Source organism: Hippocampus guttulatus, chromosome 6, assembly GCF_054856545.1.
Source record: "Hippocampus guttulatus isolate MCC_2025c chromosome 6, RoL_Hgut_1.0, whole genome shotgun sequence".
NCBI lineage: Eukaryota > Metazoa > Chordata > Actinopteri > Syngnathiformes > Syngnathidae > Hippocampus > Hippocampus guttulatus.
Window position 1 is genome coordinate 18,018,063 of NC_141266.1, and position 23,851 is coordinate 18,041,913.

General features: G+C 42.6%; 2 protein-coding genes and 1 long non-coding RNA gene across 4 annotated transcripts; 2 read left to right on the top strand and 1 right to left on the bottom strand.

Annotated features, from left to right (window-relative positions):
* Positions 1-16: 16 nt before the first annotated feature.
* On the top strand, positions 17-7,409 carry tap1 (transporter 1, ATP-binding cassette, sub-family B (MDR/TAP)). Its single transcript, XM_086114199.1, has 13 exons — positions 17-234; positions 541-872; positions 1,407-1,638; positions 2,114-2,228; positions 2,313-2,443; positions 3,271-3,476; positions 4,332-4,529; positions 5,188-5,316; positions 5,391-5,579; positions 5,865-6,038; positions 6,310-6,469; positions 6,826-6,962; positions 7,083-7,409. Exons 2-13 carry the CDS (start codon positions 543-545, stop codon positions 7,275-7,277), a joined length of 2,196 nt encoding a protein of 731 aa, XP_085970325.1. The 5' UTR covers positions 17-234; positions 541-542; the 3' UTR covers positions 7,278-7,409.
* Positions 7,410-8,822: 1,413 nt separating this feature from the next.
* brd2b (bromodomain containing 2b) lies at positions 8,823-22,668 on the top strand. Of its 2 annotated transcripts, XM_086114193.1 has the most exons (12): positions 8,825-9,427; positions 10,350-10,638; positions 11,558-11,695; positions 12,466-12,610; positions 12,704-12,867; positions 13,555-14,058; positions 15,270-15,398; positions 15,862-16,107; positions 16,870-17,099; positions 18,047-18,363; positions 19,263-19,391; positions 21,318-22,668. In XM_086114193.1, the coding sequence occupies exons 1-12, from the start codon at positions 9,396-9,398 to the stop codon at positions 21,452-21,454; spliced, it is 2,460 nt and encodes an 819-aa protein (XP_085970319.1). In that variant the 5' UTR covers positions 8,825-9,395; the 3' UTR covers positions 21,455-22,668. The 2 variants fall into 2 exon arrangements, with proteins under 2 accessions (XP_085970318.1, XP_085970319.1); XM_086114192.1 differs by having other exon boundaries at positions 8,823-9,427; positions 12,466-12,867.
* Positions 20,006-23,625, bottom strand: LOC147203896 (uncharacterized). Its single transcript, XR_015101246.1, has 2 exons — positions 23,579-23,625; positions 20,006-21,466 (listed from the first exon to the last, which is right to left on the bottom strand). It is a non-coding gene; the product is annotated as an uncharacterized LOC147203896 (long non-coding RNA).
* Positions 23,626-23,851: the final 226 nt, after the last annotated feature.

Consider the following 23,851-nt stretch of genomic DNA (forward strand, 5'->3'; position numbering starts at 1 on the left):
AGATCAAGTACCGGTAACCGTATATAGTATGTCTACTTCCGGAAGTGCTGCAATAGTTGTTAACTTTCGCTTTCACCATGACGACGACAAACAGATTTTCCGTTGCTTGAGAATGTGTTGTCATCTTTCGAATGTAACTATATCTTCCTAACACAGTATTAACGAATTGAAGTTCTGTTGAGGATTTCATTTGAGCCCCGAAGACTGTTTGGCACCGTTGACGTTTGATATACAGTAAGTACAGTACAGTATACACGTGGAATGGTTGGGTTGAGTATGAACTGGGGTTTTTTCCACGTCTTCACCGGTACAGCATTACACGAACCGATCATGCGCGAAAGTTTTATCATGATTTTTTGTTAAGGTGAATAACTTTCTGACTTGGCGTTGGTGGTGAAAGTGAAAGCGAAAATAAAAAGATCTTCATTTGGAGCTGCATTGAGCATGATGCTGTGCTAAACAATAAAATGGCAAAATTAAGGTTCATTTTACTGTACAGGTGTACTTAACATGCCTCAGGATAATCTTTTGTGTGTGCAGACATGTCCAAAGTGGGTGCCTTGTTCCTGTTGCTTTTTGCGTGCATGGATGCGTGCGTTCTGAGCGCCCTGCGCTCCCTGCAGCTGTCGCCACAAAACCTCCTCTTCTTCAAGTGCCCTCCACTCATCGCCTTATGGGGAGGAGAGTTGACCAGGGCTGTCTTCCTTCTCCTCCTGCTGCTGTGTGCCGATGGTCTCTCGTGGGCCAGAGGCTTCGGGGCTGTCCAGAGCATCCTGGTCCTGTGCTTGCACCTCCCGACTTACGCGACTCTTCTCCATGCTCTAGGCTGGGCTGCTGAGGAGGAGATGTGGGGTTGGCACTCCTGGGAAAGGGTGAGAAATAAACACTTTCATAACTCAAAACTTCCACAAACTTTCAATTATTGGTACTTTAATTTGGTGGAAAGGAAATGCACATGCTTCAAGCTAAATGTTATTGGAAATCCAGTTCCTGGAACTTACCAGTATACAATTCAGGAGCCTTTAGTTCATGATGCTTGAATTTTACCGCAAGTATCAAGACCTAAAGGTTTGGATGGAAAAGGAATGCAAGTGGGATTTTTGTTGGAAAGTAAAAAGGGTCCAAAACTGAAGGTTCCTTGAAATTTAGGTGGAAATGTGGCATTGGTTTCAGAAACTGCAAGTATCAAGAACTAAAGGTTTCCGGAACTTTAGTTGGAAACGTAGTTTCAGGAACCTTTAGTTCTTGATACTTGCAGTTCCTGGAACGAGAGCCACATTTCACCTTAAGTTGCAGGTATATTCTGTTCTTGAAGCTCCTTTCCTGCAAGAACTAAATGTTCTTGTAACTTTAGGGACTGAGATCCAATTGTGTTAAAGAGACTGACAATGAAAACATTTGTGCAGATGTTTCAGGGTTACCTGGTAATGATGGTGTCGTGGATCTACTGGACTCAATACGTCCAGTCTTTGCTGGTGTCTTTGTCTCTCGCCGTGTCATCTGTGTGGAGGCCGAGGAGCAACAAACAAGAACCCAAAAAGAAGGCCACCTCGCCTTTGAGGAGACTGATGCAATTCATGCAGCCTCACTTCGGTTGCTTTTTGGCTGTGATGCTTTTGGTGGGGCTGTCCTCCTTTTGTAAGTTCTTTCATTCAGTTTCACACACATGAACGACACCTTTGAGTCTTCAACAAACCTAATGAACATGGTTTTGAAAAGATGAGAGTCAATTTAGTCTACGATAAGCCTAATAAACTGTAATCCATCCATTTTGTTCACTTTGGGGTTGTGGGGTTAGCAGTCGAAGCAGAGAAGCCTAAATTTGCCTCTCCACTTCGGCCCATAACAACCAGGACAGCCCCACATCGTTCGCCTTTTGGAATTCTGCGCGGATCTTGTCCACCCCCTGAATTCCCAAATTGCTTTTTACTGTCACCACCTTGGCAACTTTAATCCCAGACCAACCCCATTAAAAAAAATCGAAACAAACCTTTACATACATGTTTTGTCAACATCCAAAACACAATTGTCCGAATTTGCATGGACCCGTTTTCTTTTCCTGTTGCACTGAAAGTCATGTGTTGTTTTTTTTGCCTTGTCATTGTGTTTTCAGGCGAGATGGCGGTCCCTATGTACACTGGTCGAGTGACGGATTGGATCCAGAACCAGGGGAAGCCTGACGCTTTCACAGAGGCCATCACAATTATTGCAATCATGACTGCTGTCAGGTAAAAATAAGGATATGTTTTTGTTTTTTTTAAATCCATTTGTGCATGTTCATTTCAAGATGTGTTTCCATTGTTTTGTTCCAGTGCGGTGATGGAGTTCATTGGGGACTTGATGTACATTGTCACCATGAGTAACGTTCACGCTACAGTCCAGGGAGACGTCTTCCAGGCTGTTCTCAAACAGGAGATCGCCTTTTTTGACAGCACACCTACAGGTTATTTATGGTTATTCCATTCCAGATGATAGGTGAAAATCTGCAACATATATAGGTTTAAAAAAAGGACGAGTTTTTAAAATTTTCCCCTAAAGTTTCCCATGCTTTGAAAGCATTCAAAATATTTTTAAAACACACTGAAACACACTCCCAATTAAGGTTTCCTGTAAAACTGACACAGAAAACAAAAGAAAATTATACATTGTATTTTTGAACATAAAAAAATGTTCAAACATACTGTTTCAAAAATCCGGTAGCATAATGCGATACCCCATAGACAAGCTAAAAGAAATTAGCATCGTTGTTTGAGTAATTTGCATTACGTCGCAAGCCAAAATTTGGAAAATAAAGCGGCAGTACTGCAGCAAAAGTACTTGCCAACTGGCATAATAAAGTAGAAAAAGAAATGGAAGAAGAAGAACATAAAGAAGATGGAAAAGAAAAAGAAAAAAGTAGTTATAGCAATTGATGTGACATGTATGCCGTTTGCTGCTGCCTCTCGTGGCAACAAATTTCTCCAGCTGCCTTGCTCGTTTAGCGAGTGTTATCTGCCACAAGGATTTACTATTTACATAGATTTTAAAACATTTATATTGTCTTTTTATATGTTTTTAGACAATATATTTTCTATATTAAAATCAAATGACAAAAAATATAAATGTAGTGTTTTTTGGGGTTGGGAGGTTGTAAAAAATTCCTGGAATGTCAATCGTTTTAACGGGGAAAACTGATTTGATGTACCTGTATGTGTAAAATGAGTTGCAAATCTTGGTCCTCGAGCAAATTGCACTTGTAAGTGAAAGTACCATTGTCTTGTGCTTTTGCAGGTAACCTGGTGTCACGCATCACGACAGACACCAACACCATGAGCGAGGCACTGAGTGAGAAGCTGAGCCTACTCATGTGGTACACGTTTCGCATGCTCTTCGTGTTCTTCTTCATGGTCAAGCAGTCGTGGAAATTGTCCCTGCTGACGTCCATGGGGCTGCCCGTCATCTGGGTTTTGCCAAAGTACACCGCGCACCTCCGCGAGGTAACTGACGACAAAAATGAAAGCAAAAAAAAAAAAAACCCCACAAAAAAACGCAAAAAGCATCCATAGCTGCTTGAGAGTTAATATCCGAAAATGTTCTGCACTATACGGCGCTTCGGTGTATAAGGTCTACTTTCAATGATGGCCTATTTTTAAACTGTTTTCATATATAGGGCCATAGAATAGAAGCTACAATAGTGGCTGTGGTTGCGTTATGCATCCACTAGATGGAGCTACGCTCAAGGGAATACAATACAATACAGCTTTATTTATCTAGAGCTTCCACAACTGCTGCAGCTGTAACAAAGCGCTGTAACTGAACATACCTCGTCCAAGAAATCAGAATATTGATCGATATATAAGGCGCATCGGATTATACGGCGCACTGTCGGCTTTTGAGAAAATTGAAAGAAATTGGAATTATATTCGGACTCCGATGCAAAGACTGAATACCAGAAAATGAAAACACCTGTAACAGAAGCACCCCAATCTCATCTCAACACTCGCAGTAGAGTCGTCGATAGCAGCAGCCCTCGACTCTGTTGACCAAGATTTACTTTAGAAGATTATAGAAGAGGATGGCATCTGGCTCAAGATAATCCGTTTTATCCAGGCATGCTCCCTTTCAACCAAGCTTGAGTCTAATGTACGTGTATTTGTAAAGATTCATCACAATGTTGAATCTTCCATAAATAAACCTTCCATTTTGTCGATTTTAGAATCTTTCACTACCTTAACAGCGTTTTCACATCCCGAGAGTTTTCCATTTAGCTAACACTACCTAACATACCGTACTTGTTTTGTTGTGTGCAAAAGACACCGTGACCTAATTTTCTGTCTTTGAATATTGCGTAGAGAATATCAGTGAAGATTCAAGACGCTCTGGCGAAAGCCAATCAGGTGGCCACAGAAACCTTTTCCTGCATCAAGACGGTGAAGAGTTTTGCCAATGAAGACGGTGAGACGAAACGCTACGAGCGCTGCATGGAGGACTTGTACGCCCTGAACAAGATAGAGGCGGCGGCATATGCCGGCACAACTTCAGCCAACAGTGTGAGGATCATGCACTGTCAACACACCAACCCTTTTCATGCGCGCCTGTAACCCGATAACATGAGAAGCTGTCCACTGTAGTAACCGCTGTCCCTATAAGGGTTAATCTAAATTTTCAATGGACATAAAGTACCTATTTTCAGTCAGCGCAAAGACAGTTTTGTCTTCGGTGAATATAACATACATATTATTGTCTCAAAAACAAAACAAAACGAGCGGATAAGCAGTCCAAAAAAAATAAATAATAATACAGCGATAGATTTGGTGCAACTATCTTCACCAAGTCAGCCATTGATCAAAATGGCCGATTCCAAACTCACAACTTTATCACTTGTCCATATATCATAATGAACATGAGCACTAGCTAAACATGGCAAAATCATAAGACAATTCGGATTCTTCACCAAACCTCAAATACATTTTTTTTAAAATTAAAGACTGTTTGAAATCTTCAACAACCTCAACTAGATTTACATAAACACAGAAGACAATTTAGTGAACTTAAAATGTAATTCTAAAGACTGAAGTGAAATTGGATTACTCAACAAATTTGAAGTTCTTCATAAATATCAAAGACACGATTGAATGTTTCAATGACGACAATTTTTTTGATTGTTTTATTTTTCTTTTCAAATTAATTATTGTATTGCGTTCCCAGATGACCACTCTCATCATGAAGGTGTCCATCCTGTACTACGGAAGCATGCTGGTGACCCGAGGGACTGTCAGCAGTGGGGAGCTTGTCTCCTTCATCCTCTACGAGCTCCAGTTTGCTTCGGCTCTGGATGTGAGCCATCAATTCAAAGGGTTTTGTATCCATTATAAATAACAAATAATCATGTGTCATATGCCATTCTGCAGGCCTTAATGCATTCGTACCCGGAGGTGAAGAAGGCTGTGGGAGGCTCTGAGAAGATCTTTGAGTATTTGGAGCGGAAACCTCAAATACCCCCAGAGGGAACCTTGGCTCCTAAATGCCTGAAGGGACACGTTCAGTTCCAAAATGTCAAGTTTGCCTACTCCACCGACATAGACAATGTCATCCTCAAGGTTCGTTACAACCGATATGTTTTCGTCAAGATCGACTGAGCGCAACGACTATGTCTTGCTTTTCCGTAAACATCAAAGACATGAAATTTGAAATCTTCACCACACCATATGTGCATGAGAAAGAAAAAAAAAAACAATTTCTAGCCTTCAACAAACCCAAGTTGATCCAACATGCACAACATAAAGGACACCTTCCAGACTCCAACAGACCTAAATCATTTATTTTTGCAAATGTCAAAGGCGCTTTAGTCTTGCTTGATGCTAATATCAGCCTTTCTCTACCAGGGCGTGTCCCTGGAAATGAAACCTGGGCAGATCACTGCGCTGGTGGGGCTCAACCGATCTGGGAAGTCCACCTGTGTCAAGCTATTGGAAAGGTTTTATCAACCCCAAGGCGGACAAATTCTTCTGGACGGGGAGCCATTGGACAGTTACAAAGATGCTTATCTTCGGCAGAAAGTGAGTGAGAGCAACTTTTTGGGATGTTTAAGTCAATTAAGTTAAAATCCAAGTTAATTCATTGAATACGTCCATCACATTTTTCAGGAGAGTACAGCGGTCCCGAATGTTTTTTTTTTTGCACCACAAAATGGTTTCACATAAAGACATATTTTGACAGAAAGGCATAAAAACCACCGACAGCTGATGAAAAATACAACAGTTCATCTTTTATCTAATTGCAGTTGCAGTAAATGCATTTAACAAATCGACTTCCCACTACTGCCCTCAGATCTCGGTGGTAAGCCAGGATTGTGCCCTGTTCGCCCGTTCTGTGCGGGAGAACATCAAGTACGGCTGCCCGGACGTCAGTGATGAGGACATGTACAAGGCTGCCCGCTTGGCAAGCGCCCATAACTTCATCATGGGGCTGTCCAAGGGTTACGACACAGGTACCACCATTAGTACTTGCAAAGCGGGTGGAACATTTAAGGAATGTTGCTTGAACATTTCAGTGGAAAATTAACCAACAATATTCAAGTTCCCAATTAAGATTCATTCAGTTTTGTAAATTCACCTTGCTATTCCCATGTATCCCATATTGACGCTGTCCAGTGGGATGTCCGAAACGCGGACACCCCGATCGTGTAAAGATTTTTTAAATGACAAAAATTGACGTGTTTTTAACACAATAGCGACAATATGTCAATTCCCATGGAAAATTGTTGAATTGTTGCCACCCTTGCCACCACCAGTTTTTCCAAGTGCATGTTGGAAATGTGATAACAGTTACTGCTCTGTTTTTAAGATGCCGGCGAGAAAGGGGGACAGCTATCTGGCGGTCAGAAGCAACGTATTGCCATTGCGCGGGCCTTAATTCGACAGCCCACTATCTTGGTACTAGACAACGCCACCAGTGACTTGGACTCTGAAAATGAACAACAGGTAATTAAAAAAAAAAAAAAAAAAAACATCCTAACACTTGTTATTTTGAGTGGACCTGACTTAAAGATGGAAGAAACGCACAGCTTGTGCTCACTGTAATGTGGCTGTTGTGCCCAACAGGTCTACCAGGCTTTGCTAAGCGAACGTGTCAACAATTGCTCCGTGCTTCTGATCTCCACCAAGATGAGCGTGGTGGAGAGAGCCGACCACATCATCGTCTTACATGATGGCATGGTCGAGGCAGAGGGCCGCCACCACCAGCTACTGGAAAACAGCCAGCTCTATGCTCAACTGGTGAAAAAGGAGATGCAATGAAGGATTCCATGTGTATGGGGCCACTTCTTTATGTGTCTTGAGCGCAGATTACATTTATTTTCATTCAAATTCAATGCATTACGATGCAATGTTGTTGTTTCTGCTTAGTAAATACACGTGTATATTTGTGAATACAGTGATCCCTCACTCTAACGCGGTTCACATTCCGCGGCTTCGCGGATTTTTTTTGTGCAATTTTTTAAATGCTTTTAAACAGTGAATTGCGTTCTGCATCCTGATTGGCTAAGGTGCTGACCGACGTGAAGAGTCTCCGCACCTCGTCTCTGTACAGCTTGCCAAATTTACCTTTGCAAATTTTTGTCTTGGTTTCATCGTATCAGTGGCGGATGCTGGTCTGTCAAGGAGGGGAAGCTCAATTTCAGCCTACATCATAAAATGTGTCAGTTCATTTATATGTGAATTCTACTCTCCGTTCCTTTTCAAAAAAAAAATGAAAAGGATGCCTTCTTCATAAGATCGGTGATTGGCTCATTTTGCTGGCAATCAAAAAGATTCAGCCTCAGACAGATCATCCAATCATCATGCAGAAAAGCTGAGCTTCCTGGCCAGCCTATAAACGCCCACTGTCCATAGACTCCCAGAGACGCTGAGTGTCCAATGGACGGGACAAAACCAGCATTTATCCAATGACTCGTCTCGTTTCAATGCATTGGGACAACCTACCCTGAACTCTCTCGACGCTCAGCGTCCACACAGTTGAACGCACAGTGAAGCTGTGGGAATGAATGGAAAGAGAGTCGCGTTGTAACCAGTAATAAGAAGCTGATTCAGAACAAAAGTTGAGCGCGTTGTAGCGCATATTTAGTCAATGACATGTCCACACAATTGTATGTACACACATACTGTATATTTGATCACTTACTTTGTGACATTTTAGGGGGAGCTGAACTTCCCTTGTAGTCTTAGAGCAGTCACCTCTGCATTGTATACATAGTTCAGTATTGTATAATAACTGTAAAAAATAAGGCTGACTATCAAGTACCAAGTACAACTTTATTGTCAAATGTGCTGAAATTTCAAAATTTCGTCCCTCTCAGATTTTTTTTTTGCTTTTTTAAATAAATCCTACTTCACTGATTTCACTTATCACTGGTTCTTTTTGGAACGTAACCCCCGCGATAAACGAGGGATTGCTGTACACGTGTATATTTGTGATACTGCTTCTGTGACCTTTTAATTTCTGGAATGAATAAAGTATTCGTCTGGCTGTTCTGGCTGTCCCATCGAGTCATGCTTTTCCACTGGCATTTTTTGGGAATATACAGTATATACAAGTGTGTGTCTGTGTATACCTATATCTATCTATCTAGATAGATAGATAGATAGATAGATAGATAGATAGATAGATAGAGGTATACACACACACTTGTATATACTGTATATCTAGATAGATAGATAGATAGATAGATACTATCTATCTGCTGAGACATTTTGCATGAATAGTAAGATTTTATTTTGAAGGTGGCCAACCCAAATCGTCACTACCAGTCACGTGAATGAGGACAAGCGTGAGAGAAAACAAATGCAATGGACATTATCTCAATAGGGCTCAACACGTTACCATCAAACTGATACGCTCCTTTCTGTTCCTTGACTCAGAATGATGTTAGCATTTTTTGCACCTAGTTTCAATGCTTTATGTTTGCTAAAATAAGCGACAAAAACGCACACGTTGAATAATTCTGTGAGCTAGCTCGTGAGCGATCTTATCACCATAGCGCTTATATACGCAAAACCCGAAAAAATGCCACTTTAGACGTGTAAGGTTGGTAGTTTTATAACATTATTTTTTGAGCTACTAGACCAGAGTAGCTCGTTGGGTAACGCAGACGTGACTGTGACGTAATCAGACATCACGTGGAGCCAATCGACGAGCAGTATGGCTGACCACCTGACAGAAAGTGGGTGTTCTCGACGTGCGTGGGCATATATAAGAGCTGAAGCGGAAGTAGTCAGGCGCCATTTCGTGAAGGAGCTGCAAGTGATCCTATATTCCTCACTCCCTGTGACGAAAGCGAACCAGCAGCTTTTTTTTTTCTTCCCCCATTTCTTTCTTCTTCTTCTCCCCAATTGGATAGCTGCATAACACCCCGACTGATGGAAGCACCTCTTACTTCGCCTCACGAAAGGTAACATAAGCATGTTTTTTTCTTTATGACTTAATACAGTTTTCCCATCTCTACTGTTAGCCTTGGCGAGGCACTAATGTGCTTAGTTACCGTTGCTAGCTATCCTCCTTTAGCTTCCACCTAGCTGTCAGTGTCACTTAGGGGCGGCTTTCGTAATTAACTTAGTTGTTCGAAGACATTTCATTCACCAGGGCGTTATATTATCCCCTCCCCTCGGAATTAGGTGCGAGGGCGGTTGACAGCCTAGTGACCGACCTCTGGCTAACCCTCCGTCCTCGACCGGCCGCCCTCCATTCATTCGTCGCCCAGCCGAGTCAAACCAGGACCGCTCATGTTCTATTAATTTCCCTTATTTCTTACAATGTAATGTTTTCAACACCATATATTATGTGAGGCGTCTATTTATTAGTTTACTTCGCCGTTGTCGTTCGCCGGTGACGTTAGATATGTGTTGGGGTGGACTGGCGGGCTGCCGTTAAGTTTCCTAGGTTAATTGAACCATGCGGAGTTTTGAGTGGGTGAAATAAGTTTTACATGTGACTTTTTTTTAGCGATAACGGTACCCTACAATCCGTCCTTGTCATTGCTAGACAATGTTTACAAACACAAATGGTGGGCGGGACGGACACATCGCGTGAACACGTCCCAGACACGAAATTAAGAAATGTTTAGGAACGTGACAACAAAATCCAATACTTTCTTTTCAGCAAGACTGACGTCACTGGAATGAGGTTGAGTAAAGGAACAAAACGGTCTTCAAACTTAATCAAAATGTAAAGAATTAAGTAAGTTATGACATTTTAAAGGTCTTAAAATTGGGTAAAAATGTTTAACTTTCTCCATTATTAGTGTCTGGTGTTTCTACATCTGATTTTATTCCAAGTGTGTTGTGTGCATGTCTGTCTGCTGCTCTCCACTATAGCTCTCTGGTGGGGCTGTCCTGCGGCATAATGGACCCGCACACTAACACCGGCAAGCGTATCCGCAAGCCCTCTCTGCTCTATGAGGACTTTGAGAGCCCCTCCCTGCCACACACCATACCGCCAGGTCCGCCTGCCCCTCCGCAGCCTGCTGTCAGGGACCCGTCCCGACAGGGCCGGGCCACTAACCACCTGCAGTACCTCCAGAAGACCCTGCTCAAGTGCCTTTGGAAACATCAATTCGCGTGGCCCTTTCACGAGCCGGTGGATGCGCACAGGCTCAATTTGCCTGTGAGTTTTCCAATGGTACACTCTCTTCCAAAAGTATTGGAACAATGAATCCAAATCCTTTGCGTTTGCGCCAGTCTGAAAAGATGAATATGAGACCAGAGACTGCGGGTATTTACGGATTAGCTATGCACTCGAAAAACAGTTGGGTTAAAACAAACAAACGAACAAACAAAAACAAACAATTTGGGTCAAAAATTGACTGTGGGTACAGATTAGTCAACTGAGGGTGAAAAACGGGGAATTATACAACAGAGATCTATCAAAGCTATTGTACAAAAATTGGCCAGAACCATTTCTACTCCTTTAAAATGTCCTCATCCTTGTTCTGTCCATCCAAACCTTTGCTCACTTAAAGATAAGATAAGATAAAAAACCTTTATTAGTCTCGCAATGGAGAAATTCCCAATTCACAGCAGCAAAGTGATGAAAGAAAGAAGTAGAAGAACAAAATATAGGAGCTGCTGGAAAGGCAGCCAATCTCGCGGCGCCATCTTGAAGTCAAAATAACACTACACAACACAACACATGGGACACAGACAGTTGTGCAATCTTAATCAGTTTTCCTGCATAGACTTTGTTGTTTGAAGCAGTTATAGATGATAGATGAAAGAGGAGAGGATCAAAGTGTCCTTTCACCAGTGGATCAGATTCAGATTATCAAATCAGATAAAGATTTGGTGTTGAGATGTTAATAACTAGTAATAAAAGCCAAACCGTTGATCTCTTGATTCATATTTGTCATTTGATGTCTGACCAAATATCTTTGGTCTAGAACAAAAAAAACAAGAAATTGGCTTTGTTGTTACAATCCTTTTAGGACAGTAATGTTAATGCCTCTCCCTCAAGGTGTCCTCAAAGCCTGTTTATAGATCTCAAGAGAAATGCAGTGTAAATGTGACCTCTCTTCACACTGGGTTAGGACTACCACAAGATAATCAAGCAGCCCATGGACATGGGCACCATCAAGAAGCGCCTGGAGAACAACTTCTACCGCTCTGCCAGCGAGTGCATCCAGGACTTCAACACCATGTTCACCAACTGCTACATCTACAACAAGGTGGGCCTCAGCGATCACATGTCATGCTAATGGAAAGAGATGTGATATTCATGAATGAAACCCAGTGACGTCCGCCGTGCACATCCAGATCGCCGACTTTGTCTGCCTGAGCCTCGATCAAATATAAAAAAAATTGCATAACACCACCCGTGCCACAAGTTGGACCAAATTTTACCGAGTCTAAAATCGAGTCTGCTCTTTGCAACAGAATTTGCAGTCGCGCATGAGGGGCGAGGCAGAAACGCCCAGTGAGGCATAGCATGTCCACCAAAATCAAACCGTCTGTACTGTCACGCAGTGTTGTGACTGGGGGTTGGCAACTAATTTTCATGTGTGACCAACCGTAACCCGCTGGTTCAATAATGGGGAACAGCATTGCATGCAACTTCGCAGATCTAACAGTCCAATCAAAATTTCAAGTGGGCTGTCAGAAAAAAAAGTGTCTGTGCTGGGCTTTAAACCAAAGTGAGACCTCACCCGGCCGGTGGCCGCAAAGCTGTACATTTGCTGTATATGCACTAGGTATAGATTATGTTTTACAATCATATGCATTTATGATGTCTTGTGTACTTGGGGCTTGATGGAGTGTTTAGAGTCACTGTCTCTGAAATTCATGGGTGCAGTCATGGAAAAAGACAAGCGATCTCAAAATATCCAAGGTCTCTCCTTATTCTGGCCTGTTTGCTGTGTCACATGGCGTCCAGTGGCCCAAAATTGATTTTATTATTTATTTTTGTGGTGTCTTAATTGGAATGCACACTGTTTTTTAGCCAACTGATGACATTGTGCTGATGGCCCAGTCCCTGGAAAAGCTCTTCCTCCAGAAGGTGGCACAGATGCCCGAGGAGGAGGTGGAGCTCCCTGTGCCCGCCCCCCGCAGGAAGAGCAGCCAAGGACGCGGCCGCAAGACGAGCCGTGAGTGTCTATCCATCGTGACCGTGAGCAGCCCCTCTGCCCCTACCGTCATGGCGCTAACCAATGCTGTCCTTCTGTGTGTGTGTCCGTCAGCCATGCGGGCGCAGCAGGTGCCGGCTGTGTCGCAATCGGCCTATTCGCCGTCCTCCTCGGACACGGGCGATTCCATGCTGGCCAGTTCGCCGCAGATGGTGCTGACCAAGAGCTTACCGCCGGCCACCATCATGGGCCTGCCTCCCACGCAGCCCACCACCAAGGTATATGTTTCGGTTTGTTGCTTATATCATCACATAACACAATATTTTGTGGATCTTGAAAGATCAGTCAAAAGGCTCTAAAATAGCTGCCAATTTGGGGAACAGCTCTGAAAATGGATGGCAGTGCACGAGTTAAGTACAGTGGAAAATCCTAAGGTCCCAATATGGAAACGGCTTTTCCCCAGTAGAAATACAAATAACCTTTTCAGGCAATTTATGTAATAAGCAATATTGCACCTGTCATCAAAGGTAGCAAAATGTTACAGCAATACATGATGTTCTTTAATGACGAATGTCCAGATGCAACAATGAGGCAGGGAGATTATCACTCTTCATAGGAGGTGAGTTTCTTCTTTTATTTTCATCCCAGAGCAGGCAGGGTACACTTCTGTGGTGGCATCAAGAAAAAGCAAGCGCTGTTAAATCTTTAGTTGCTCACTGTGATGACGTCTGGCAAGATTGGTCGAAATCTTGATTTTGCACTCCCCTTTTAGGCCCGAATTAGACTTTGCGATTTCTTTGACTGTCCATTCCAATGTACATTTCAAGTGGCGCGTTGCTCCAGAAACCGGGAGACGACACGCATATTTCACAGCAACAAAAGATGAGTCTGCTTTGGTTTCCATGGCGACATTCAATTGTGTGTTTTTGTTTTGTTTTTTGTTTTTGGTTTTTGTTTTGGGTTAGAAAAAGGGAGTTAAGCGCAAGGCGGACACCACCACTCCGTCCACCATGGGTTTGACGGTGGGCATTTCGGCAGAGGGACACGGACACTTGGTGGGATTGGGCAAAGGAGGCCATGGCGGACAGGTCCACGACTCCCCCATGAACGCCATCTCCTGCATTGGCGGCATGACCCTGGAAACGCCGCCCGTCATGAGCCTGGTCCACAGCCCAGGCGGACCCGTACTACTGCAGCCCATGATGTCGGTGGTGGGGCGGCGCGTGGGCAGCGGCCGCCCCATCAAGCCGCCCAAGAAGGACCTGCCTGACTGTGTGCAGCTGCAGCCCTCGCGGAAGGGCAAGCTGAGCCCGCCCATGCGTTACTGCAGTGGGCTGCTCAAAGACATGCTATCCAAGAAGCACGCCGCCTACGCCTGGCCCTTCTACAAACCCGTGGATGCCGCTGAGCTCGGCCTGCACGACTATCACGACATCATCAAGTGTCCCATGGACCTCAGCACCATCAAGGTGACATGCAGCGCTCATTTCTTGTTATTTACAATGAGTCTGCAGTATATTAAAGTTGTCAAACTCACTTGGTTTGCATGCCACTTTTGTAGTCCTATCATCTCTCAGTGATTAGGACTCCGAAAACCATAAAAATGTATAATATTCATCTCATCCTGTCGTGACATATACACAATTGCAGTTGATTGTTCGACTTTGCTCAAAATGTTAGGGCTATTTTAAACTTCAATACACACGTATGGCTGCTAAGTGTTTTTGTACTTTCTGCACAACTTGCTGTTGGACAACAAGGAGCTGAACATTTTTCTTTTTACCTTGAATTTCAAGGAAGTCGACTTGTATTTCTTTCTGTGACTCTTCTAGTCTCTCTCTATCGCTGTGCAAGCCTTCTGATGACACTATGAGGTCAGTGGTAACATCCCACCCAGAACATCCTGTTTGAAGATTTGCAAATTACCCGTTGTGTTTGATTATCAGAGAGGTTCAAATATGCAATGATTTACGGAGACTGGGAGATTAACAGAAAGGCGCAGAAGCAGACATCCTTGGAAATGTATTCATCTGTTCATAGATCGAACACCTGTTGTGAATTTTACGATTTAGCTCCTTATTAAAGAACAGGAAGTTGTGCAAAAACTACTGAAACATTAAGCGGTTTGGCCAAATTGGGTTTTTAAGGTTCAATAAAGGTTAATGCATTTTATCTTGATCCTGAAATTTCACTCCAAAGTCCAACAACTTTTTTTAAGTTGTGTGTACTGTCAATGACAAATGTATTTTAAAGTCAGAACTCGGGGAGAATATACAAGTCTTAATGTATACAACTATTGTTCAATTATTTAAAAGAGTGATATCATTTTTTCATGTAGTACCTGTTATAAGTGAATACAATTTCCTCATTTTATTTGTTTTAATCCTGGTCATAAATTTGAGGAAAAATCTGAGGCTAAACATGGAAAACACTTGTATGAATTGTAAAAAAAACAACAAAAACCCCAACACGGAATGATTGCTCTATATATTGCACATTACTGAACAATATCACTGCACCAAAAACACGTGCATGCCTTTATTCTGCACGCCCCCCCCCCCCCCTTCCCATCCATTCCCCTTACCACTCGTTCTGTTCGTGTTCAAGGACCGCCGGCACACATTTATTTATTTATTTTTGACGACCTTCCCCCCCAAACCTCGTGTGACTCTGCCGGCAGAGGAAGATGGACGGCCGCGAGTACCGTGACGCGCAGCAGTTTGCCGGAGACGTGCGCCTCATGTTCTCCAACTGCTACAAGTACAACCCGCCCGACCACGACGTGGTGGGCATGGCCCGCAAGCTGCAGGTGAGCGCTGCTGCTCCCCTGAGTCATTGTAGCGCGCACTCTAATGACCACTCCCTGTGGAAGGCTTACTTTTGGAGTACAGAACAGGCAACAAACAGCGGAACATCCAAAGTCGACATGCCCCAATAAAATTAACTTGTCGGTGTTTGTGAGTCGAGGCGTCATGTCAGTGAGCATCTAATTAACGTCGCAAGTGTGTTCTTGTGACTTGTTTTTTAATTTTTTTTTGCCTGTGTGACATCATCACAGAAAGACACTGGAATAGATCAACTCACTTGACTTACTATTGGGTCAAGCAGCTTCACGGGATGCATTTCACTCCATATCTGGAGGTTCCCTTACACCAGGAAAATAGAAATATGGTATTGTTCCTTTGCATGACATTAGTTGCTCCTCAGCAGACTCTCAAATTGAATCATAACAATGTATTTATTACTTGTTGGTCTGTGCGTGTCATTTATAGGACGTGTTTGAGTTCAGCTTTGCCAAAATGCCCGACGAGCCACAGCTGGACCACACCACCATGTCCCTGAGCGGCCACCCAACATCCTCGTCGTCCTCGTCCTCATCCTCATCGTCGTCGTCCTCGTCCACGTCCGAAAGTGAGCCCAGTAGTGAGAGTGAGGAGAGCGAGAGCAGCCCCAGCTCGGACAGTGAGGAGGAGCGAGCTCACCGGCTGGCCGAATTGCAGGACCAGGTATGCACGCAGGTAAGACCCTCCCAATTACTTAAATCACAGGTGTTTAACTCAAGGCCCGGGGGCCAAATCGGGCCCACGTGTCATTTTATGTGGCCCACGAAAGCAAATCATGTGTGTCAACTTGCATGATCCTTGAACCGAAAAATATCAAATTGTCATGTGTAATAAATAACGTTGCGATTTTGCAATAATTTTGTTACCCTGTTTACACTCACTTGAACAAGTGAGCAATGGTGTTCTTACTAGTATTTTATTTTTTCAGTATTTTTATTTTTCGGGCAAATTGATGCACAGACTAAAAATTGTGTTAATAAAGTTAGTCTTTGTTATAAGTTGGTCTACAGCTCTTATTTTCTTTTTTGTTTTCTTTCATGATAATAAGTAAACAATGTACTTATAACAATTTTAGAGACAGATGATGCTATCTATAGTCTTGGCACAGATTTGGGCAGTGCAAAATGTTTTCTTTTTCCTGGCGCGGGCGTAACAAAAAAATAAATGACGACTACTGCCTTAAATTAATTCACTATCAGCCCAGTTGAAATTGATCTTTTGACTTGTATAGCTGTCAATCGCTGAAGGTCAGTTAAAATGGAACTTTAATATCTGTAGCTGTCAGCAGCAGTGAATGAGTTACACACAAACATACTCAACAGTCAAATCAGTCATTCAGTATTAAGAACTGACTGTATTGAAATCACTCTGATTGTGTTACATTGTTCATCACACATTCACCTAATTCATTATTACTACCACCACCGCCACACGCAGCTTCGTGCCGTGCACGAGCAGCTGACTGCGCTCTCCCAGGGCCCCATCGTGAAGCCGAAGAAGAAGCGTGAGAAGAAGGACAAGAAAGAGAAGAAGAAGCGCAGGAAGCCGGACAAGCGCAGCCGTGGAGCCAAAAGCAGAGCGGGTTCCGAAGAGTGGACCATGCCCACTAAAATGCTCAAGAACAAGGCATCGAGAGCCGGCACGTCGCAGACCAAGAAGAGCAGCAAGTTAGTACCATGCAGGCAGGCCAAAACACAAGTTGTGTCCACCGTTGTTTGTGGTACCACTAGCCAAATGTGTGAAAGGTACCAAAGTAACACTGATAGGTTATGGCTCTAATGTCGGATTGCAATAGGAAATATAAAATCTCCAGCGTTTTTACTGCAATGCTGTAAATACTGCTCCCCCCCCAAAAAAATTTAACATCTAGAAGCATTTGCATGAAATTTCAGGATGATTCTAAAATGCACTTTAACCCTGACAGGTGAACTTAATTCGACCGTAAAACTTTGGAAGGCATGTCCAACATTTCACTACTTTTTGCACAACTTCCAACTTTCTTGCGGTCTAACAAAAAGCTAAAAGGCAAAATTCACAACCAAGTCACGGGGGGAAAAAGTTTTTTTTTTTTAAATCCTCCGCTCACCTGAAACAGTATTCCTGTAGGTATTTTCTTTCAGTCAAGAAATGGGAGCCTATTGTATATCATCACTTTGAAGAAGTGAAGAGTTCCTCGCACAGTTATCCTCACAAGAAGCAAAGTGTGGTCTTTTCACGCTCTTCAGTTGTCACTCCCACTTGGAGTTGACTGTAAAACTGACACGAGCAACAAAAATAAAATGAAACATTGTATATTTGAACTCACCAATGATCAACCAAAACAGAAAATTTTGTCCAGCCAAATTCTGCTGACATAAAATGCAAAATACCATAGACAGGCTAACAGAAATTAGCATCAATGTAAAGGTAACACGGCATACAAAAATATTTATATTCTCGCAATGTGGTACTACACACTTCGCCAACTCTAAATTTGCACTTAAAAAAAAAAAGCAATCACAAAACTGCGAGAATATATTATCGTCTATATTGTATCACCATCCTGCCTACATAAGAGATTTGTTTAAATTTAGTGTTGTTGCCTGATTTAATGTCTGATTGAACCTCTCATCAGGAGCGCCAAGAAGTCATTCTACCCGCCGCTGCCATCCAGCATGCTTCCGCACTACGACTCTGAGGAGGAGGAGGAAATCGTACCCATGACGTACGACGAGAAGCGCCAATTGAGCCTTGACATCAACAAGTTGCCGGGCGAGAAACTGGGCCGCGTCGTGCACATCATCCAGTCGCGGGAGCCCTCTCTGCGCGACACAAACCCCGAGGAGATCGAGATCGACTTTGAGACGCTCAAGCCGTCCACGTTGAAGGAACTGGAGCGCTACGTCATGACGTGTCTGCGGAAGAAGCCGCGCAAGCCCTACACTGACCTCGGTACATAGTGCCATTTCATATATTCTTGGTGTACACTTAAAGTCAGGTGAGCTAGACTCACCCGCCACCTTAATGAGGATAAGCGCGATGTCAAACTTCAAATTCGACAGTAAGGAAAGTGCACAAATATAAAAAGTTAATTATAATTCAGTTACTGGTTTGGTCCATAATGTAAAAAAAAAAAAAAAGTACGCAAAATATTGATCATTATTTTCCAAATTAATACATTAGCTTTTATCTTGATTCAACACAAATAATTATTCTGGTTTCATAGTGGACTGCAGAAATTTGATAATCCATGTTGCTGTGAGGTTGAAATTCTGAGGATTTGGACGATTGTCAAAATAATTATTGATGAATTTTCATCATCGATCAGTTGTCAATTAACCGTGGCGCCTCTGAAATTAGAGTAAATAAAATAAGAGCACAGAACACTTGATAAGGATGAAAAAAACCCCACTGAATTAGACTACGTTCCACGAGTCAAATCAACCGAACTGCACGCTGTTGTTGAAAAATGGGTCCTACTTGAGGATGCGGCCAGAAATCCTTGTCTTGAAAAAAAAGCTTCCCCTCTCTGGTTCTTTTCTTTCCTTTGAATCATGATGGAAATGACTAACCTGAGTCGACATGTTGAATTTTGTGTGACAAGCTTTACACACAGTGTGTGACTGATGCATTTCATGCTTCTCTGCCTATTTGTAAAATCCAAAGTGTGTCCAGTCCAGATATCTGTGATTAAATTAGCTCCCAGTCTGTTATGCGATACAGGACAGCAGTTGGATGAGAACAGAGCAAAAAATCTGTAAAAGAATCTGTTTTTTTTTTTCAAAATTGGATTCTTTTCGCCAACCCTTTCCCTGACGGCTGCTGTTTTTATGCCTTGGTGCTCTGGTTAGCACTGAAGAAAGGCGGTGCGGTCAAATCCAAAGAGCAGCTGACCCTGGAGAAGCGTCTGGAGCTGGAGCGGAGGCTGCAGGACGTCAGCGGGCAGCTGAACTCGACCAAGAAGCCTGCAAAACCCAAAGGTCAGCTCAAATTGCATGTCACTTTAATCCTTCAGGCGTTCATACATTAAATACGGAGATGCTACAAAATTATTTTCACTCGTTATGATCGACAAAAACACGCAGACTTCAATCAACTGTACTGGCGACACGATGCTGCACGGCTCTCGCAGAGTGAGGGGGAGGAGGCAAGAGTTTTTTTGCAACGCTTCTCAGATAGCTGAGCGTTCAACGGGTACTGGCTTTGCTCCCAAGCTATTTTCCGCACCTAAAATGGCTTAATAATGCCTAAAAATAACAGACGATGTGGGAACAGACCAATAGTATTGATTTTAGGAAAAAACATGAAGGCTGACAGTGATGATATGGCACATTAGAGGCGTGTAGACCAGTGGTCCTAAACCCTTTATTTAGTTATTTGCATCATAGACAAATTGTGACAAGTCCATGCTGTTTGCGGACAGGCGACCATTTTTTCCCCATTGCCTTTAAATTGCCAGATTTAAAGCACTGATACTGGCCAAAAATAATAAAGGGAATTAAACACTTTAACTCTTTCAGTGACAGCGGTTACTACAGTGGACAGCTTACCATGTTATCAGGTTACAGGGTGCATGAAAGGATTAACATAGATATTTATTTTTTTTTGGTCATTCATTTCAAACAGTGTTATTCTACTGTACAACAAATGTAGAACCCCCCCCCCCCCCCCACAGTGAACCAATAAGAAATGGACCAATCAGGAAAAATAAATACACGTTATAAGGAAAACGTGCATACAGTGTTGGCATCGTTCCTGCTTGCAAATTGGACCTACTCAAAAAAATGACACGATTGATTGTGTTGCTTTCATCCAGTAGCTGCCGGCTAGTTATTAGCGACTAAACTGCTAATGTTTACTCTGCTCCTATTTTCACGGTTTCCACTTGATCACTTGGGCGCTCCTTGTTCAAATGATTCGACGGGTTTCTTGTATTGCCTTGTTTTTGACGACATACCACACTGATGGAGAAAGACAAACTTAATATTATCATGTTTCAAAGTTTCATTTCAGTATATGCTTAATTAACCGTGAAAGCTATATTCTCACAATTCGTACACAATGGAGCACACACAAAAAAGGGCCAACTTGAGCTGAAGGAAACCAGGGCCTCATTAACTGATAAGACAGGCAAGAAGGTTGAACTTCAGGAGGGCAGCATGACCAGATGTCCTCCAGTTTGTTACAGTGTCTCAATTCATGCGAAATCTACCCATTGTATTAACAAGGCATCCATTGTTTGCACCGGAAGCTGTTTTGGCCTCCAGGTGTCCACTGAGGGGGCGTATCGGTGGGCTGGGCTGGGAAGCGCGACATGCAAATGAGGAGGAATGTTTTTCTGATGTTACTTGTATTTTGCATATCCTGTGAATAAAAAGTGGTCAGCGGGGGTGTGAAGGTGGGGTTTTCAATCTGAGAGGAAACACGACTTGTGTTGCCTTCGAGGAACTTTGCCCCCTTTGCTGATCAGCAAAAGACAATCTGCTCCTGAGTTGAGTCGAGTCTTTTCATTCAAAGTTCAAGATATTCGGGTGAATTCCCTGACACACGCTCAACAGCTTTCTCCTCCAAGTCATTCTGGAGATATATTTATTGACGGAAATATTTTAACTCGCAAACCAATGTTAGAAGGAGGACTCCGATTGGCTTGAGTCGCGCACATTTCCGCCACGTCTGAGTGAGTCAATATGCTCACAGCTCGCAGGTCGGGCTGTCTGCTGCCCCGTACAAAATGGGTCGTGGCCCGGTTCCGGTCCATGGACCGGTGTTTGGGGACCCCCTGGTGTAGACCATTCAAAGAATATACTGTATATATATTTTTTTAATATCACGTGCAGTACATGTAACTGGACAGTGAAGACACAGCATCATGCTGACTTTTATGTGTTGTGTACGACTTTTGTCAGTGGAGAAGGCCAACCCCGCCGAGGCCCAGGCACAGCCTTCGCGCCTCAGCGGCAGCAGTTCCAGCTCAGACTCGTCCTCCTCTTCTTCCTCCTCGTCATCCTCGTCTTCGGACACCAGTGAGTCAGACTCCGGCTGAGACCTTTTGCGGCTAAAATAGAAAGTAGTAATTAAAAAGAAGAAGAAGAAGAAGCAACTCAGGGACTTGGGCTGGCCCAGGAAGTGACGTTCCCTGAAAACGGACTACTGAATTGAACTCCTTTTGAATGTTCGACTTGAAGGATGTGTGAGGAAAAGAAACGAAACACTTAATGCCTTTGCTTTCTCCCTCCTATATTTTTTTTTCTTTTTGTAAATACGTGTACAAAATTGTATGTTTCTTTTATAAAGAAGACTTTTATGATTATTTCCACCAGAGAAGAATGTATTCTTCTCTGGAGCTATTCTATTTATTTGAAAACCTTCAATCTTGATGCTTTCTTTATTGCTTCATCCCTCAATGGAGCCTTGCTTCGTCCCCAGCCTGTCGATGGAACTACGGAAAGCTGTTTGAGCATTCATTCATATCCTTGATGTCCATTTTCTTGTATGCTTTTTTTTTTTGGTCATTACTACAGTAAGACAATTCGCTATGCTGGTGCACTAAATGTTGACTGAAAACTAGTGTGTGCAAATTCTCAAAAGCAGTTATTCCTGATAGGTCCATGCACTCATTGTCAATACATCTTTATTTCCGTAGCGCTTTCACAAAGCTGGAGCTGTAACAAAGGGCATACTAGTACTTGGACCTTAACACAAGTGCAGTCTTTGAAATATTGATTAAACATTCGTATGGCTTTATGGCAAGCCTTTTGAGCATTTATTGAATATTCTGTTGCACTGAATTATCTTAATAGTCAGGACAAAGAGTACATGGACCTGAAGGATGATGGAATAAATACTCAAAACGGCTTGCCATATGGAACAGTAAAGGTGGAAGTGTAATTTTTCTTGATGTTGCTGTTGAACAATGGGCAAAAATAGCCACCTGACTTCATTTCATCCCTGATTTGTCTTCACTGTTACAGGAAAACATGCCGACCATTTGGCATTTGTGCATGTTCACCGTTTAGAATGTGAATGAGCGCCACGTTGTTATGTGGTAGTAAGGCTTGTATATTCTTCAGTGTTTTATGCTGTTGCACAAACTACTGCATCTGCCCTACTGTTACCTTCTTTGTTCCAGTTTGTTCTTTTTATCTTCTCTCATTCCAGTTTACTTGTTTGCTCACTGCGAGCGTCTCCGTCCTGTTTCGACGCTCACCCCCCCCTCCATTTGACAGCTTTGATTATTAAAATAATCTGTAGGAACGATGTGCTTGTCTTTGTGCTGAACATTGGCATGATCGTAAATACAAAAGGGTTATGTTGCCATTTACGTCGGTAGGTGGCAGCACTTCATTATAATCTTGGATTGGCTCACTGATGCATTGAAGGTGCACTTGGAAATCATTTATTGCCTTGCGATCTGAGCCAAAATTTGAAATGCAGATTTGCATTAGCATTTTTCAGCAACACGTGACATGACCAAAAATTTTAAAAAATTGAACTAAAAATGACAGACATTGGTCGCAAGGTTAGTTAAAAAGGTGTAGCAGAAAAAAAATAGGTAGCAGAAAACAAATAAACCATTTATGATGAAATGAATAACAATTTCTCTTCAAAACACTGTAGAGAATAAAGACAATTCTATTATGGAGGCAAAAATAGTTTGTTCCACTTTGTGCTGGATGGCTGATTTATGAGATCACGTTAATGATCCTGAAGAAAGAAAATGGTCACTTAACTAGTTTTTTTTTGGGGGGGGGGGTCTGAATCAGCTGCTGTCAAGTGCAGAGCTAGATCTACTCTGAGATAGAGGGCTGTTGGGCACCCCAAAAACCCTCAAATAGTTGCCTTAATAACCTGAACATTCTCTTCGTTTGAATATTTTGTCACTCGAAAAGGAGCCCTTTCCTGGTTTGGTTGGTAATTTTCCAGAAAGCCATAGACCACTCTATCGTTTGTACTTTATATTTTAGGCCAACTCCCAATTCAATTGAAATGATTGTCAAGTGTTTAGTAATTTTGTCAAAATACCTCTCACTTATTCACAATTCTCATTATACTCAAGTGAAGATGTTTAGTGAGCAATTCACCAGCAGAATACTCGTATGTAATAAGTTCCTCCTCAATATTAAATACAATTTAGATTTATCAAAATTACAGACAAAATCCTTCTTACATGAACGTCTTGCGTCGACTGCCCCGGGACCGAATGAACTTTCCAGAACGTCACGGATGGGCGTGAGTACTTTATCGAAAGAGCAGGGAACATGCAACAGTTTTTCATCCGTTCAAATGAACGATTTCAACCACATGGTGCAATATTATAGTATATGTCTTTTAATTTTTAATGATTAATTCGTAGTACCTAAAAAATCTTTTATACATCTGTATTATGCCACGAATAAATAAATCCACCCCGACTGTTAATCCACAATGGTCTATCCCCTAC

Excerpts from the sequence above, each read along its gene's own strand:
- tap1 (XM_086114199.1), top strand. The coding sequence starts at position 543 with ATGTCCAAAGTGGGTGCCTTGTTCCTGTTGCTTTTTGCGTGCATGGAT. Across the intron at positions 2,444-3,270 it reads TTTTGACAGCACACCTACAG|GTAACCTGGTGTCACGCATC; the intron begins GTTATTTATGGT and ends GTGCTTTTGCAG. Across the intron at positions 5,317-5,390 it reads AGTTTGCTTCGGCTCTGGAT|GCCTTAATGCATTCGTACCC; the intron begins GTGAGCCATCAA and ends GCCATTCTGCAG.
- brd2b (XM_086114192.1), top strand. The coding sequence starts at position 9,396 with ATGGAAGCACCTCTTACTTCGCCTCACGAAAG. Across the intron at positions 9,428-10,349 it reads CTTACTTCGCCTCACGAAAG|CTCTCTGGTGGGGCTGTCCT; the intron begins GTAACATAAGCA and ends TCTCCACTATAG. Across the intron at positions 10,639-11,557 it reads CGCACAGGCTCAATTTGCCT|GACTACCACAAGATAATCAA; the intron begins GTGAGTTTTCCA and ends ACACTGGGTTAG.